Source organism: Somniosus microcephalus, chromosome 6 (genome assembly GCF_052327205.1).
Source record: "Somniosus microcephalus isolate GS21.2 chromosome 6, FLI_Smic_1.0, whole genome shotgun sequence".
NCBI lineage: Eukaryota > Metazoa > Chordata > Chondrichthyes > Squaliformes > Somniosidae > Somniosus > Somniosus microcephalus.
In genome coordinates this window covers 191,586,232-191,605,194 of record NC_140992.1, presented here as the reverse complement: position 1 = coordinate 191,605,194, position 18,963 = coordinate 191,586,232, and the positions used below count along the sequence as shown (strand labels likewise).

Genomic DNA, 18,963 nt, shown 5'->3' with positions numbered 1-18,963 from the left:
TCGGGTCAGTGACCACATTCTCTCTCTCTCTCACAATGTAGGATTGTTCCTACTCGGTTCAGTGACCACATTCTCTCTCTCTCACTCTGTAGGATTGTTCCTGCTCGGGTCAGTGACCACATTCTCTCTCTCTCACTTTGTAGGATTGTTCCTACTCGGGTCAGTGACCACATTCTCTCTCTCACTCTGTAGGATTGTTCCTACTCGGGTCAGTGACCACATTCTCTCTCTTTCACTCTGTAGGATTGTTCCTACTCGGGTCAGTGACCACATTCTCTCTCTCTCACTCTGTAGGATTGTTCCTGCTCAGGTCAGTGACCACATTCTGTCTCTCTCACTCTGTAGCATTGTTCCTACTCGGGTCAGTGACCACATTCTTTCTCTCACTCTGTAGGATTGTTCCTACTCGGGTCAGTGACCACATCCTCTCTCTCACTCTGTAGCATTGTTCCTACTCGGGTCAGTGACCACATTCTTTCTCTCACTCTGTAGGATTGTTCCTACTCGGGTCAGTGACCACATTCTCTCTCTCTCACTCTGTAGGATTGTTCCTACTCGGGTCAGTGACCACATTCTCTCTCTCACTCTGTAGGATTGTTCTTACTCGGGTCAATGACCACATTCTCTCTCTCTCACTCTGTAGGATTGTTCCTACTCAGGTCAGTGACCACATTCTCTCTTTCACTCTGTAGGATTGTTCCTACTCGGGTCAGTGACCACATTCTCTCTCTCTCACTCTGTAGGATTGTTCCTGCTCAGGTCAGTGACCACATTCTGTCTCTCTCACTCTGTAGCATTGTTCCTACTCGGGTCAGTGACCACATTCTCTCTCTCTCACTCTGTAGGATTGTTCCTACTCGGGTCAGTGACCACATCCTCTCTCTCACTCTGTAGCATTGTTCCTACTCGGGTCAGTGACCACATTCTTTCTCTCACTCTGTAGGATTGTTCCTACTCGGGTCAGTGACCACATTCTCTCTCTCTCACTCTGTAGGATTGTTCCTACTCGGGTCAGTGACCACATTCTCTCTCTCACTCTGTAGGATTGTTCTTACTCGGGTCAATGACCACATTCTCTCTCTCTCACTCTGTAGGATTGTTCCTACTCAGGTCAGTGACCACATTCTCTCTCTCACTCTGTAGGATTGTTCCTACTCGGGTCAGTGACCACATTCTCTCTCTCACTCTGTAGGATTGTTCCTACTCGGGTCAGTGACCACATTCTCTCTCTCTCACTCTGTAGGATTGTTCCTACTCGGGTCAATAACCACATTCTCTCTCTCACTCTGTAGGATTGTTCCTACTCAGGTCAGTGCCCACATCCTCTCTCTCACTCTGTAGGATTGTTCCTACTCGGGTCAGTGACCACATTCTCTCTCTCACTCTGTAGGATTGTTCCTACTCGGGTCAGTGACCACATTCTCTCTCTCACTCTGTAGGATTGTTCTTACTCGGGTCAATGACCACATTCTCTCTCTCTCACTCTGTAGGATTGTTCCTACTCAGGTCAGTGACCACATTCTCTCTCTCACTCTGTAGGATTGTTCCTACTCGGGTCAGTGACCACATTCTCTCTCTCACTCTGTAGGATTGTTCCTACTCGGGTCAGTGACCACATTCTCTCTCTCTCACTCTGTAGGATTGTTCCTACTCGGGTCAGTGCCCACATCCTCTCTCTCACTCTGTAGGATTGTTCCTACTCGGGTCAGTGACCACATTCTCTCTCTCACTCTGTAGGATTGTTCCTACTCGGGTCAGTGACCACATTCTCTCTCTCACTCTGTAGGATTGTTCTTACTCTGGTCAATGACCACATTCTCTCTCTCTCACTCTGTAGGATTGTTCCTACTCAGGTCAGTGACCACATTCTCTCTCTCACTCTGTAGGATTGTTCCTACTCGGGTCAGTGACCACATTCTCTCTCTCACTCTGTAGGATTGTTCCTACTCGGGTCAGTGACCACATTCTCTCTCTCTCACTCTGTAGGATTGTTCCTACTCGGGTCAATAACCACATTCTCTCTCTCACTCTGTAGGACTGTTCCTACTCGGGTCAGTGACCACATTCTCTCTCTCTTACTCTGTAGGATTGTTCCTACTCGGGTCAGTGACCACATTCTCTCTCTTTCACTCTGTAGGATTGTTCCTACTCGGGTCAGTGACCACATTCTCTCCCTCACTCTGTAGGATTGTTCCTACTCGAGTCAGTGACCACATTCTCTCTCTCACTCTGTAGGATTGTTCCTACTCGGGTCAGTGACCACATTCTCTCTCTCTCTCACTCTGTAGGATTGTTCCTATTCGGGTCAGTGACCACATTTTCTCTTTTTCACTCTGTAGGATTATTCTTACTCGCGTCAGTGACCACATTCTCTCTCTCTCACTCTGTAGGATTGTTCCTACTCGGGTCAGTGACCACATTCTCTCTCTCTCACTCTGTAGGATTGTTCTTACTCGCGTCAGTGACCACATTCTCTCTCTCTCACTCTGTAGGATTGTTCCTGCTCGGGTCAGTGACCACATTCTCTCTCTCTCACTCTGTTGGATTGTTCCTGCTCAGGTCAATGATTCCTTTTTGCACTAATTTAGGGTGTCCTGCATGGCTCATTGACCTCATGCTTGTATCTTTGGGCAGCCCCCGTTAGCACCTGTGATCTTAAATCTATTTTATATGAGTGCTACTTAGGTATATTTGTCTCTGTGGTCTGGGTGATTTGGGTTGAAATGAGATTGAAAGTGATATTTTTAAAAGAGATTTGGTTGTTGGTCACTAAAATATCTTTGACTGCTGCCATTATTTTATTTCAAATATTTCTATACAGTTTTGATGGTGGTGTCCTGGTCTGGATTGCACAAAATCTGAGCAGACTTATTCCACTCCATATTGACAGCTCCAAACTGCCAAGAGCTGCACCTGATTCTGAGAAGGATAAAGAGGTAATTGTCTCCACTTAAACAATTACAGAAACACCTTTATATAACCATTTCTAAGTGAACGATATATTTAATGTTTTTACGCAAGCATTCTATATAATGACTTGACTATTCCAATGCTATCCAGTCTGGCCTCCTATCTTCCACCCTACATAAACTTGAGCTCATCCAAAACTCTGCTGCCTGTATCCTAACTCGCACCAAGTCCCGTTCACCCATCACCCCTGTGCTCACTGCTCCGTGTCCTAACTCGCACCAAGTCCCGTTCACCCATCACCCCTGTGTTCCCTGACCTACATTGGCTTCCGGTCCAAGAACAACTCAATTTTAAAATTCTCATCCTTGTTTTCAAATCCCTCCATGGCCTCACCCCTCCCTAGCTCTGTAATCTCCTCCAGCCCCACAGCCCTTCGAGATCTCTGCGCTCCTCCAATTCTGCCCTCTTGAGCATCCCCAATTTTAATCACTCCACCGTTGGTGACCGTGCCTTCAGCTGTCAAGGTCCTAAGCTCTGGAATTCCCTCCCTAAACCTCTCCACCTCTCCTCGTTTAAGACGCTCCTTAAAACTTACCTTTTTGACCAAGCTTTTGTCATCTGGCCTAATATTTCCTATGTGGCTCGGTGTCAAACTTTGTTTGATAAACGCTCCTGTGAAGCACCTTGGGACATTTTACTATATTAAAGGCGCTATATAAAGGCAATAGAATTATTAACAGTAATGAGTAGAATTATCATTGGAACTGTAAAGAGTGGAAGAAGAATGGCAGAGTGGAATTGTATGGAAAAGAAAGGGAATGGTACATTGGAATGCTGTGTAATGGAGCCAGGGAATATTACATTGGAATGGTATTTAATAGGAATGTGGAATAGCAAACTGAAAATGTATACAATGAGACAGGTTAATGGTACACTGGAATTCTGTACAACAGGGGAGGTGAATGGTTCACTGGAATTTTGTACAACAGGGGAGGTTAATGGTTCACTGGAATTCTATACAGTAAAGAGATTTATGGATATTGGGATTTTATACAAGAGGAACATGACCAGTTTGTTGAAATTTTATATATTAGGGAGATGAATGTTATATGAAAATGTATATGATAGGAAGGTGAATGGTATTTGGAATTTCATACAATGAAGGTAGGTCATGGTGCATTGGAATTCCAATTCCACCTCAGATCTGGCTTTGTCCATATTCCACCCTGCTTGTATTTCCCTGAGTCACCAACACTTGTCTATTTTCTTATTTTTTTACTCGACATCTAAATGTGGATTCACTGTTGCAGATTAAGGAAGAAGAACCAAGCAAAGGTAAATATTTATCACAAATTAGGCCAAAATGAGCAATAGCAGACATTTGATTTACTCTGATTTCACCATCATAAACCTAAACAATAGTTACTGTTGATGTTAAAAATAGGACAGATGGATTTCTGAATGTGACTGCATGCTTGGAATAAAGGCCACAATGTGATAGAAAGCAGCTGTACGTTGCTTTTATGTTCTTTGAATTACATGCTATCTCACATTGATGATAACTGTTGGATGAGAATAGCATTATCCACTTTCCCTTGCTAATTCATAGATTTACAAATATTAAACATATTACAATGGTTCAAATCCCGTTGGGCCAATGGGAGTGTTTGTGGGAACTGCTCAGGATTGAGCAATATTTACTAATTTATGAAAATATTCAATTTGTTGCATATGGGCTGAAGGAGAAAATAAACATTTTCACTACATGACTCATTACTGTGACTGGTTAAATCCTCTCAGTGATGACTTTGTGAATTGCAAACATTCAACAGAAGTGTATTTATAAATCGACCAGCCATATCTAGTGGCAGAGAATGAATGTCAAAATGAAGTCCTTTTCTTTACTTCTGGAGCAAACCATGCTGGATTTAACTCAGTGATTGAAGAAATTGTGCCTAAGTGTATTTGAACAGATGGGGAATGTGGATGAACAGTCGTTTGCTGGTCTTTCTTCCCTTCCACAATGTTCTCATCTTGTTATTCAAGGCAGTGACTTCGGTGGTACATTTCCACAGGCACTGGCTGCCTTTCAGTACCTACCCCACAGGTGACCTGGCCAATATTTATCCCTCAATCAACATAACACAAACAGATTATCTGGTCATTATCACATTGTTGTTTGTGGGAGCTTGCAGTGCGCAAATTGGCTGCTGTGTTTCCTACATTACAACAGTGACTACACTTCAAAAGTACTTCATTGGCTTTAAAGCGCTTTGGGACATCCAGTGATCATGAAAGGCGCTATATAAATGCAAGTCTTTCTTTCAAAGCAATTCTGTGTGTTCCTAGATTGGTAGACTATTTGACTGTGGGGGCAACACAGTTGAGCTTGATCCTGCCCTCACCCAACATTAACACATGTTTATTTTCCACCGAAGCCACTGGCTGGCAATCAAAAAAGGGAAACCCTGCTTTTTTTCCCCATTCTCTAACTCAATGCTGAGACCAATTGTATTACCCCTACTGCTGAGCAGAGTACGGTCAATTATCTCAGCACAGACTGTGTATTGAACCTGGTAACTTTCTGGTCAGTATGGCTCAAGTGACCCACTGCCTCAACCATCTGAGTTACCAGGAAAGCTTCTAGAATTATATGCAGTATGAGGAAAGATGGCCATTGCATAAACCTTTAGGAATTCATGTACTGCTGGGTCTTCATTTGTGAGATTAAGAATTTTTCAGTAGTTTTATTTTTATTGACAGAGACTAAGGTACCTCCACCAGCTCCAGACCCAACTCCAGCTCCAGACCCAGCTCCAGACCCAGCTCCAGACCCAACCCCAGCTCCAGCTCCAGCTCCAACTCCAGCTCCAGCTCCAACTCCAACTCCAGCTTCAGCTCCAGACCCAACTCCAGCTCCAGACCCAGCTCCAACTCCAGCTCCAGCTCCAGCTCCAGCTCCAACTCCAACTCCAGCTTCAGCTCCAGACCCAACTCCAGCTCCAGACCCAACTCCAGCTCCAGAGTGTGTTCCAGCTCCAGACACTCAACCACTAAGTCAACCACCACCTGTTGCAGAAACCCCACCGGACCAATGGTAAGCTGGGTGTCATCAAGAAAATGACTTCTATTTTTAGGCAATTCAAACTGTTTGGAATGTAATTCTTCTTTCATTATAACCCACTTATCATGACTAAAGTTCCTAATCACCTGGGAACCAGCCTCAGAGGCTGTCTTGCCAGGCAACAATATTTCTGTGAAATACTGCCCGAGAATCTTGGGACTGATGACTGCAATCATCCTTGGCATCTCAATGCACTTTTTCTGTCTTGGGCAAGACAGTGTAATGCTCAAGAATTCAACATTGCAACATGATAAAGGGCGCGTTATAATCTTCACCATTTTAGGAATGGGTGAAAAGGTCATTTGGGACCAGAACACCTGGAGAGCAACTTAATTCACCTGGAATGTCATCAACAGGAGTTAAGGACAGCAAGGGTATGAATTCAATTTGCTGGCACAATTACAGTGCAAACCAGTGTTGGTGTAGACAGTTGCCAAGTAGAGGCAGGAGGGAACAAAAAGACCAGGGAGTGAATCAATACCAAAATATACCCAGTGTACCGTACCAGATGTGAATAAATTATAAGCTTTTGCATAATGTAGGAACATAGGGACAGCGGTAGGCCATTCAGCCCCTCGAGCCTGTTCCGCCAATCAATGAGATCATGGCTGATCTGCATCTCAACTCCATTTACCTGCCTTAGATCCATGTCCCTTACCTAACAAAAGTCTATCAATCTCAGTCACGAAAATTTCAATTGACCCAGCATCCACAGCCTTTAAGAGGAGAGAGTTCCAGGTTTCCACTACTTTTTGTGTGAAAAGCTACTTCCTGATTTCGCTCCGGAATGGCCTGGCTCTAATTTTAAGATTATGTCTCCTTGTTCTTCATTCCCCTACCAGAGGAAATTGTTTCTCCATATCAGCCCTATCAAATCCTTTTAACATTTTAAACACCTCGATCAGATCAGCCCTCAAAATCCTATACTCAGTGTGATCTCCTACACTTCTTATTATCAGGTAGAGCTGAATATGAGCATGCCTTAGATCTTCTTGCTTCCAGCAGCAGCATGTTACAGGTTGCTCATGGTATGTGCAGCATACTGAATTATCATTGGCCCACAGGCATCTGTAAGGAATACCTATTATATTCACATGTGATCACATGCTGAGTTGTCATTGGCCTGCAGGCATCTGTAAGGGGTCCTGACTCCATCTTGTCCCCACTGTGCTGTATGATTGAAATCACAGACCTGATGCTTCATAAAAGAGTTTAAACTGTAATACTCCGTTGTCCTGCAATTTATTATTTTTGTACAAAGTGTGCAAAACAAGACATGGTGTCAGAACAGGGATTTGAAATGGACATCGTTGGCGCTCCCTTACCTCGAATGAATTGGGAATCTTTGAACTTACATAGAGAATGACGCAAGTTCAAGCAACACATGCAGTTAATGTTCTCGGGTCCGTTGAAAAGCAAAGGAGAGGAAGAAAGATACAGCTACCTACTCCTGTGGATCGGAGAAAAAGGGAGAGACATTTTTAACACATGGTCTCTCACCGCAGATGAAGCAAAGGTACTGAACAGTTATTTTGACCATTTTGAAGCATATGTGATGCCCAAGACAAATACGATATTCGCTAGGTACAAGTTTCAGGAGAAAGTACAAGGAGCTAGTGAGTCATTTGAACAGTTCGTGACTGAGTTAAAACTGCTGGTAAAAGACTGTGAATATTCAGATAAAGATGAGATGGTCAGAGACCGCATTGTGTTTGGAATACATTCAGCTAAAGTGAGAGAGAAACTTTTGAATGTTGGGTCCAGGCTAACACTGGACAAAGCTATGGACATAGCTAGATCGCACGAGATAGCCCAAGCACAGTTGAAAGCCATAACTGGTGCCACGAGCAGCTCGAGTGAACAGACAGTGCACGCAGTTAATAGACACACACCAAAGAACACTGCCCAGAGAGCGTGTTTCAGAACAGAAGGAACAGAGAGAGTTCTAAAAATGGGCGACACAGACATAAAACGCTTCAAAAACTGTGGATATTGTGGAAACCAGATGCATGGGGAAAAGGAGTACTGCCCTGCCAAAGGAAGACAATGTGCTAAATGTGGTAAACGGAACCACTTTGCTAAAGTCTGCAGGACTGTTTTTGGAATAGCAGTACACACAGTGCAGAGGAACTGTTTATTGATTCTGTGTCACAGAAAAAACAGATTTCAGGGACTGAGCAAGCCTATGCTGATTTTGAGATAGGAAAACAGGGCAAAGAGCTTAAGTTTAAACTAGACACTGGATATCAGGTTAATGTAATTCCTCTGAGTGAGTATCACAGCTTGACGGATGAGTGTGAGCTACAGCCCACCTCATGCAAACTGACCAGCTATGGGGGTGAGCAGCTCAATGTAAAAGGCACATGCGTGATGAAATGCAAGTACAAAGAAAGCAACATGATGTTGGATTTTTACATTGTTGACACTCAAGCACCTCCAGTGCTAGGTCTAAAGGCATGTTTAGACATGGACCTCGTCAAGCTAGTGCTATCATTGACAGCACCAGTTGAGAAGCAGACAGTCATGGAGGAGTTTGCTGACGTTTTCAAAGGAATCAGACTATCCCCAGGTGAATGCACTATTCACCTTGACCCAGCAGCAACCCCTGTGGTTTGCCCACCGAGAAGGATACCCCTTGCTCTACATAGTCACCTGAAGAAGGCGCTGCAGAGCATGGAGAATACAGAAATCATCATCCGGGAAACAGAACCGACAGAGATAGTCAACGCATTAGTAGTGGTTGAGAAACCACGTACAGGCAAGCTCAGAGTCTGTCTCGACCCCAGAGATTTGAACAAGGCTATCAAATGCCCTCACTACCCTCTATTAACGCTAGATGACATCACACCCAAGCTAGTGGGAGCACGTTACTTCAGTGTAATGGACGCACGATCAGGATACTGGACTATCAAGCTCACGGAAGAGTCATCTAAGCTAACAACGTTCAACACACCATTTGGACGCTACCGATTTCTGCATTTACCATTTGGTCTTATCTCAGCTCAGGATGAATTCCAGCGGAAGATCGATGAAACCTATGAAGGCCTCGATGAAGTAGTCGCAATTGTAGACGACATCCTCATCTATGGCAGGAATAGAGAGGAACATGACAGGAACCTCCGTGCGATGCTACAAAGATCACGGGAGAAAGGTATCCGGCTCAACCCTGAGAAAAGCATAATCGGATCCACTGAGATCAGTTATTTCGGGCATCGCCTCTCAACTGATGGCATTAAGCTGGATCCAGAGAAAATCTCCGCCATCAAGAAGATGGAGCCGCCGAAAAACCACGCAGAGCTAGAGACAGTACTACCAAGTTTGCCCCGAGCCTCTCCGAAATCAGCGCACCCATGTGTCAGTTGCTCAAACAATCCAATGAGTTCCTGTGGGACAAACAACATGACACAGCATTTCAGAAAATGAAAGACCTAATCACCAGAGAACCAGGACCAGTTCTTGCCTACTTCGACCCCAACAAAGAGCTCAGACTACAAGTGGACGCGTCAAAGTATGGACTAGGTGCAGTATTACTGCAAGAAGGAAAGCCCATCGGCTATGCTTCCAGATCTCTCACAGACAGTGAAATCAACTATGCTCAAATTGAGAAAGGGCTATATGCAATTCTGTTTGGATGTAAGCGTTTCCACCAGTATGTCTATGGCCGACAAGTCATTGTGGAATCCAACCACAAGCCCCTCAAGTCAATCATGAGGAAACCACTAGCCGCAGCCCCACCAAGGCTACAGAGAATGATCCTTCAGCTACAGAAGTACGACTTCACAATCATTCACCATCCAGGCAAAGACATCGATGAGCCGTAGACTTCGCTCAATCCTTCCAAGCATCAACCAGCAGCTGCAGCCAGAGGTTGTCAGCTGCAAGCAAGTGCATGCAAAACGTGTACAGAGACAGCAACACCAAAAGAGATACTATGACAGGTCAGCTAGACTACTGCCGCCGCTGCACAATGGCGAATCCATCAGAATCCAGGAGCATGACTACTGGAAGCCAGCAGTCATCATCCAGCCAGCTGACACTGAGCGATCGTATCACGTCCGCACCCCAGAAGGACAGGTGTACCGCCACAATCGCAGGCACCTCCTGAACACCAAGGAACAACACCGTCATTCCGACGAGAGGATCAGTTCAACAGAGTGTGATGAACAGAGCAATACACAAAACACATCATACTTACCTGAACCTAAACCTGAACCTGAACTGTTGACCAATTCAGGAGCATGCTCAGTTCCATACCACACAAGGTTGGGATGAGAGGTCGAGCCTAGAGTTATCCTTGACTTGTGAACTGTCAAAGGGTGTAGGCGGATCGCTACCCGAAAAAAAAATTGTACATCATTATTGAAACGTTGAGATGTTCTCAGTGCTAGTTAAATGCTGAGTTTACTTACATGTTTATGCTACCGAGAACATTATGTAGAAGAAAAGTTTAAAAGTAATGCATTTTTCTTTTAAAAGAAAGCGGATGTAACATTTACATACTGAATTATCATTGGCCCGCAGGCATCTGTAAGGAATACCTATTATATTCACATGTGATCACATGCTGAGTTGTCATTGGCCTGCAGGCATCTGTAAGGGGTCCTGACTCCATCTTGTCCCCACTGTGCTGTATGATTGAAATCACAGACCTGATGCTTCATAAAAGAGTTTAAACTGTAGTACTCCATTGTCCTGCAATTTATTATTTTTGTACAAAGTGTGCAAAACAAGACACACCTTTTGTGTGAAAAGCTACTTCCTGATTTCGCTCCAGAATGGCCTGGCTCTAATTTTAAGATTATGTCTCCTTGTTCTTCATTCCCCTACCAGAGGAAATTGTTTCTCCATATCAACCCTATCAAATCCTTTTAACATTTTAAACACCTCGATCAGATCAGCCCTCAAAATCCTATACTCAGTGTGATCTCCTACACTTCTTATGATCAGGTAGAGCTGAATATGAGCACGCCTTAGATCTTCTTGCTTCCAGCAGCAGCATGTTACAGGTTGCTCATGGTATGTGGAGTGTAATGAATGAAGAAGAAAGGCTACCCATCTTTCGTGTGTCGATAATAATTCTTCCAATGAAGATGCAAGCATATAATAACTCGATCCTCCTTCCCCCAGGACCTAGTGGTCAGTTAATGTTGACTTTTGCCAGTTCTAAGTTGATTTACTGAAGCTAAGGCCACCTCTACAGTCAGATAGCAAAATCAGTGGCTGTAGTCTTGTATCACATCAAAATAGTGCAGACCTCTGTAAAAATGTATATGGTGACATGAAATATTTATAAAGTTAAAAAATCCATTTTATATGTCTTAAATAAAGGGAGAATCATTAATAGCTTTGTTAAGCTCCAGTGGTTAAATTATTTTACAATTGATTTTTCTATATTATCCCATTTCACAACAGTGCCACAGACACACGGCAAGTTCTCTCCTATTCTCTCCTGCTGTGCCATCTGCTGTATCTTGGTCCACTGCTGTCTCTGATTGCACCATTTCCTCCTCTATGTCCTCTTGTACTGTGTTCTTCATTGTGCCCTCTCCCTCTGTGCCACCACCTCTAGATGTGTCACTGTGCCCTTTTCTGCTGTTCTGCCTGTGGTAGCTTCTCCTCCCAGCCCCGTTCTGCTGTCGGTGTCTGCTGCACTGCTCTTTGCTGATACTGTCTGTGCTGCATGCTCCATGGAGGTACATTAAAATGTTTAAGAATGGCAGTGTACATTTTTGCAGGGATGGGGTCGGAGGCGGTGGAGTGCTCCGGTGGTTTGTGCAAGAACTCGGAAGGGTGTTACCGCAGCCTGAAGAAAAACCTAAACCAACCAATCCCACTGTGGCGACAGCTGAGGTGGCCACCACTCTCCAGGAGGAAAAGGAGGTGTGTACATCCGCAAACCTTTTGGCTGGTTGTGTGTCAGGAAGGGACTTGAGCGGGACCCTGCACTGAATGGAAAGTGCGCTACTGCATGATGTATGCTGCTGGAGGCAAAGTACTGCTATATATATTACATAGTTAATCCAGCAATCTCGCAGTCCCAGCAGGGACCTACGCTCAAAGATATAGAAATACAACATTGAAGCTTAATTCTCCGAACCATGCTTCTGTCAACCACTGGGAGCATGGGAGTGCTCTCTCTCTCTCTATCTATCTATCTATATAGTATATATATATATGGACAGCAAGGATGGTCAGGATGGCTCCAAGTTTTAAATCAATGAGCTGCAAAGACAGATTCACATTTTCTCATTAGGAAAAGAAAAAGAAAGAAAGACTTACATTTATATAGGGCCTTTCACAACCTCAGAATGCCCCAAAGGTCTATACAGCCAATGAAATACTTTTGAAGTGCAGTCACTGTTATAACATAGGAAATGCAGTAGCCAATTTGTGTACAGCAAGGTCCCACAAACTGCAATGACCATATAATCTATTTTAGCGATGTTTGAAAGATAAATATTCACCGGGAGAACTCCCCTGCTCTTCTTTGAAATAGTGCCGTGGAATCTTTTACGTCCACCTAAGAGGGCAGATGGGTTTAAGGCAGTTTAATGTCTCATCCGAAAGACGGCACCTCCGACAGTGCAGCACGCCCTCAGCACTACACTGGAGTGTCAGCCTGGATTCTGTGCTCAAGTCCCTGGAATGGGGCTGGAATCCACAACCTTCTGACTCAGAGGCAAGGGCGCGATCACTGAGTGAGCCAAGGCTGCAAGCTAAGGAGGGGACACGGTGCAAATATTTAAATTTATAAAAAGAATATAGTTAGTGTGAAGTGGAGAAGAAAATGAGGAGACATGATTAGGAAAGAAGGGAACAGTGAGCTAACTGTAATTATCTCATGACTAACCCGAGGCTCGGCTTGGCTTTTCAATGGTCTTACAGGAGCCGCTCGTAACTCCTTGAATCATTCTAATGGTCGTCTCCTGACTAACTAATTCTATTAAGGTGGAAATGCAATCTCATCACAGTAACTCGGGGAGTCACCACATTGCCTTTAGACTTGCTAACTTGCCACTCTATTGAAGAAACTGTTTGGGAATTTATGACAATATGGTAATATCTGCAACTAACCTCTTCTTTGGAGACTCTTATTCCATATGTGCCCCTGAGCCATTATGTGCTTCTGTGTGTGTGACATGACTATAGTGTGTGACACATTCAAACAGCATTGGGAGTGGCCATTTCTCTGTACATCTGCTTGAGGAAATGATAGCAGCAGATTCTTGTTTGATGTACACCACTGATGGCTCCCAAGAGGTCATAGAAGACGTTAACTACCACTATCGAAACTGAATGCACAGCACAGACCCATATAGGGTGACTCAGGCTGTAAACCAGTGAATCCACGGAGCATGACATTGAGGTTTGTTGTTCAGATAAAGTGCCTCCTTCTGAGACATGGCCAATGGCTTGTGGCAGGCCATGGGCAGAGCATCAAAGCATACATCTTCTGCTTTTTACCAATGTATCAGGTGGAATGATGTATCACTGGAACTCATCACAATAAAGTCACTGGCTTCAGATCCCAAACTAGCTGTGTGGTGTTCTCCATGTATCATTAGAAGCTGATAAAACTTTCTGATAATTATTAACCTAAAATTTTATTTTCTGATGCAGGAACCTGCAAAACCAAAGATAGAGGAGCCCCCCGCTGAAGCAAGTGAGTCCATGGAGCTGAATAATGAATGTTAGAATTTAATTGTTGCTCATTGTTACAGGAGTTTATTTGGCAAAGGCCCTGAAATTCTGCAGGGATTCTTCCCATCAGCTGCCGTAACTTGAGCAGGTGATTACATAGAAATTACAATAGGGAAACAGGCCACTCCCCCAACAAGTCCATGTTGGTGTTTAGCCTCCACATGAGCAGTAGTCTATATGCCTGCCCTGTTTCCATAGCCCATTATTCCTGCTATCCTTTGACTGCAGTCACACAAAGGGCCAGAGTGGATAAGGATGGCAGGTTTCCTTCCCTAAAGGACATTAGTGAACCAGTTGGGTTTTCACGACAATCCGATGGCTTCAAGGTCACTTTTTTCCAGAACTTTTCAAGTCTTTCTTCGTATTTGTATTTCCTCATACCAGGCAACATCCCAGTGAATCTGTACCATCCCATCTCTATCACCTCAATATTGTTCCTACCCAAAACTGCGCAAAGTACTCCAACTGTGTTCTTACAAGGAGGGTGAACTGCCTTGGGATGTGTTACTATGTCAAAGGCACTATATAAGTGCAAGCTGTTGTTGCTGTTGGTGATAAAATGGCCATCGGATGCTTCCCACTGGGTTCCTGCTTGCCACCATTTTAACCTTGCTGTTTTGGTTTCTGGAAAGGCGCCTGGCAGGGCAGGAGGGGGCCTCATTAATATGTATAAGTTGAAATCCTGTGACACAATCAGGACCCCAATGTGATTTGAACTCCCAATCACGGGAGTCGCGCACAGTGCCTGACCCACCAATGGAAGCTGGCAGCAAGAAGTAGCGTGGTCAGAAGTGATCTGGGAAGCTCTGTATTTTAACATTTTTTATGGTTTCCTTGTGGACCAGGAGGAGCAGGAGTCCTCTTCCAGGCCCCACAAGGAAACCTTGAGCCTCCCCTGCCCCAGACCGCCCTCCCCCTTCCTGAACACGATCTTCTCTGGAACCCCCCACCCCCACCTTCCACTGACCACTTACCTTAGTGCTGGGGACCATTCCCTCAGGTCGCCAGCAATGGGCTCCTACCGCCCAAAATCCCGCTCTTGCCCACAGGCCAGGTAATGTTTCCTGCCACCTTCGGTGGGAATCCGACATTGAACATGGAAATGATCCCAGGAGTTAAAATCTCTCCAGGCTTCTGTAAAGTCTGTGGGTTGTGCAGTTAATAAATACACAGACTTCAGAAGTAACAAACAAACAGGTCTTTACTATTCGAAGGTCCGGGCGAATCTGCCCCAGCAATCCTGCCACAACACTTATATACTGGTGTGGTCACTATCGGTATTACAGTATACAGAAGCCAAACAAATAGTGCCACACCTAAAGTAGTTCCCTTAAAGGTGAACGGTTACATTCAATAGTTCCCTTAAAGATAGACGGGTACATACACTACAGCTTCATGTAATGCATCATGAGGGCTTCCCACCCACTCCAGCCCCCACATGCCACACTCGTGCCCCAAGTTACAATTGGGGCTGCAGATTCACCATTACATAGCTACTTTTATATTCTATACTTGCCATAAAACCCATTATTCCCTTAGCTTTTTTTTTTTATGGCCTTATCTACTTGAGGTGCTGCTTTTAATGTCCTGTGTATCTGCACCTCCAAATCCCTCTGCTCTTCCACATCACCAAATTTTCCCCATTCAAAGTATAATGTTTACTTTTCTCTAGGGAGCATGACCTGGGTTTGGACAAAGGGAATTTAGAAACATGATAGAGAAGAGTGGAATCCCAGCAGCACAAAGGGGGATTCTTGGAGATTAGGATTAGGGGGAAACCAAGAGGTAGGGTATGAAATCTCAGAGCCATGAAGCTACTGAATGAAAGAAATCTGCTGAATTCAAGTCCATTTTAAAATTGTCCACTATGTCTTATTGGTAGTTGATGACTTGCATATCTCCATTAGGTTTAATATTATCCTAGAACAAGTAATGTGCCATGGGCAAGATTACTTGATACCAACAATATTGTCATAAACTTCCCTACATTTCTTCATCTGTAGTTTGCATATTAGTGCAAAAGAGACAGTGATGGGAAGAGCAGAGGAGATGCAGAAAGAGGGAACTGGAGTGGGGAGGATGAAAAGACAAAGAGGGACAGATGGAGAGAGAGAGAAAAAAGGGAGAGATGGATCAGGAGAATGATGGAGATACATCCTGAATTGATGAGGGCTAGCTGGTCATATAATTTTCCCATTATCCTAGCCTTAATCAGCTAGCTTGGGAGCGAATTCATGGTCTTCAGGCACAATTAAGTACAAATGAGCTCCAGTTATGAAATAGTCACCAGCAAATTTCTACAGGTCAATGACAATGTTCCTCAGTAATGAGGCTTTGCCCTCTAGTGGCTTGTATGGAGCAGAAACACCGGCATAGACCTCTTGGACCGAATGGCCTGTCTGTGCTGTAAATACTGTGTAATACTATGTAAGAAATTGAACAATGAGTTAGGGCCATTGATTGTTCTTAGAATCTGATATTTTTCCTGATTTGTCAGAGCCTGAGCCAGAAGCTAAACCTGAGCCTGAGCCTGAGCCTGAAGTGAAGGTGGAAGTTGCTGTGGTAACTGAGACTGCTAAAGAGACCACTGATCACCAGGCAGAACCCCCTGCAGACACTGCACCCACAGTCAAGACTGTCGAAATGCCTCCCTCGTCTGCTGGTGGAAGAAGGTATAAAAAATACTCACATTTATGTAAGAACAAGTGCTTTCATAAAAAGTAGACCCTTTGAGTGAATTTATGTGTAGTAGTTTGTAAAGCTGTCATAGTCAAAGTCACTTCACAGCTCTCAGCTTTCTCATCACTCTTGTTAAACACACCACCCAAATTTCACAATCCACCAGTGTCAACCATGGTTCAGTGGGGAGCACCCTCACCTTTGAGTCAGAAGGTTGCGGGTTCAAGACCCAGTTCAGAGACTTGAGCACAAAAGTCTAGGCTGACACTTCAGTGCAATACTGAGGGAATGCTGCATTGTCAGAGATGCGGGGCAGGATTTTCATTGGACCGTGGAGGCGGGATTGGAGGTGTGTGGGGGGTTAAAATCCCGAAATTGGGGGGCACGAACCCATCCTGCACCCAACCCGCCTCCATGCCAGTTTCAAAGGAGGCGGGTACGGAACCCGCCTCCCTGAGGCGGGAAAGGGATTAGTGCCAATTATCTGCCTGTTAACAGGCAGTTTTTAGCCTAATCCCTATTTTCATTGTTGAAATGTGGGATTCCTGACGGCTCTAAACCACGCCAAGTTAGCGAGGCAGGCTGTCGGGATGAAGGGCTTGGAGGGGTCGAGATGTCCGGTGTTCAGGTGAGTGATGGGTGCATGAGTGCAGAGGTAAGTGTGTTTAGTGTTTAAAGAAGTTTTACTTACATTTACATACCTTTACAGCCTTCCTTCCCTCAGGTCGCGGGAGTCCCTCATCTCACCGGCACAGAAAGCAGAATGGCCTCGATCTGTTAAAAGTTCCAGCATTCAGCTTTCTGTTTCGGGGAGATCTCTAAATCATCCTGTGAAACGTTGATATTTCATCTGTCAAAAGGTCTTGACACATGAAATATCAATCTGTGACGTCACCTGTTGCCGGGTGGCCTTTAATTGGCCTGCTGAGCCCGCTAGGTGGGCTCAACAAGGTCAATCAAGTCAAAATCGCGTGGGTTGGCTAGAACTCGATGGAGGCGGGACTACAACCCCGAAAGTTGTAGTCCTGCCTCCTACCCGACTCCTCAATGAAAATCCAGCCCGCCGTCTTTTGAATGAGATGTTAAACCGAGGCCCCGTCTGCTCTCTCAGGGGGGCGTAAAAGATCATGTGGCACTATTTTGAAGAGAAGGGGAGTTATCCCCGGTGTCCTACCCAATATTTATCCCTCAATCAACATCACTAAAACAGATTATTACTGTTTGTGGGAGTTTGCTCTGCGCAAATTAGCTGCCACATTTCCTACATTACAACAGTGACTACACTTCAAAAAAGTACTTAATTGGCTGTAAAGCACTTTGAGACGTCCGGTGGTCGTGAAAGGTGCTATATAAATGCAAGTCTTTCTTTCTTTCCATCTAATAGCCAGTGCTGCCACTGTTGTTTTACCATTGTCACAACCGTTCCTAAATAAAATACAACCAAGCAAATCTTACAGCAAGGCTACATGCTAAGAGCCAAGACACTGATTTTGCATCACTTCTGCTTCATAATCGCCATTACACACACACACAAATATATGCTTCATCAGTGCATCCTCTTCTAAATAATCGACTGTACATGCACTTCATTACTGTATCCTCTATCTAATAACCAACACACACACACATTCCATCACTGTATCCTCAACAACCACAGGTCCTGAGCACATGATCTAGGCTTACAATTCAGTGCATTAATGAGGGAATGCTACATTGTTCGAGGAGCAGTCTTTTGGATGAGATGTTAATTCAAGGCCCCATCTGCCTATTTGGGTGAACGCAAAAGATCCCACTGCACTTTTTCAAAGAAGTTCAGAGAATTCTCCCAGTATCCAGGCCAATATTCATCCCTCAATCAACACCATCAAAACAGATTAACTGATCATTCATTTCATTGCTTTTCATGGAATGTTGATGTTTGCAAATGGGCTGGCGTGTTTTCCTACAAAAGTAACAGTAACTACACTTCAAAATTAATTCATTGGTTGTGAAGCACTTTGGAAAGTCCTGAGAATGTGAAAGGTGCTATATAAATGTATATTATTTCTTTCTTTATATGCACCTTTACTGTAGAAAAACACCAAAGGTGCTTCACCAGCAATCATAAATTGGACATTGAGCAGAAATTGACAGAAATAAGGGGAGGTGACTGAAAGTTAGGTTGAAGAGGTAGGTTTTTGAGGGTGGGACAAGATGTAGCAAGGTGGAGAGTTTTGGAAGAGAATTCCAAGGGGGCAGATGGCTGATGGCTCTACCACCAATGGTGGAACAGAGCAAGGATACTTAGAATTGCGGAGAGTATGGTAGAACAAGGCCAAAAAGACATTTCTAGATGAGGACAAGGATTTTGAAATTGAAGTGTGGGAGGATGGGGAACCAGTGGAAGTCATCGAGGACAGGTGAGTGAGCCTTAGTACAGATAGAAAGCGGCAGCAGATTTCTGGATAAGCTGGAGTTTATGAGGTTGAATTTCAGGAGGCCAGTAAGGAGAATGTTGGGAGAAGTTGAGTCTGGAGATCAGGTGTGAGTTAAGATTTCAGCAGCGGGGC

General features: G+C 44.4%; 1 protein-coding gene across 34 annotated transcripts in view; it reads left to right on the top strand.

Annotated features, from left to right (window-relative positions):
- The window catches only part of LOC147116285 (cyclic nucleotide-gated channel beta-1-like), a 441,619-nt gene that overhangs the window by 45,345 nt on the left and 377,311 nt on the right, over positions 1–18,963 (top strand). For all 34 annotated transcript variants that reach the window (XM_085991081.1, XM_085991080.1, XM_085991082.1 and 31 more), the window contains exons 5-10: positions 2,822–2,936; positions 4,221–4,245; positions 5,674–6,007; positions 11,770–11,914; positions 13,655–13,697; positions 16,233–16,407. In XM_085991081.1, the coding sequence (XP_085847207.1) occupies positions 2,822–2,936; positions 4,221–4,245; positions 5,674–6,007; positions 11,770–11,914; positions 13,655–13,697; positions 16,233–16,407 (837 nt within the window). The remainder of the gene's footprint in view (positions 1–2,821; positions 2,937–4,220; positions 4,246–5,673; positions 6,008–11,769; positions 11,915–13,654; positions 13,698–16,232; positions 16,408–18,963) is intronic.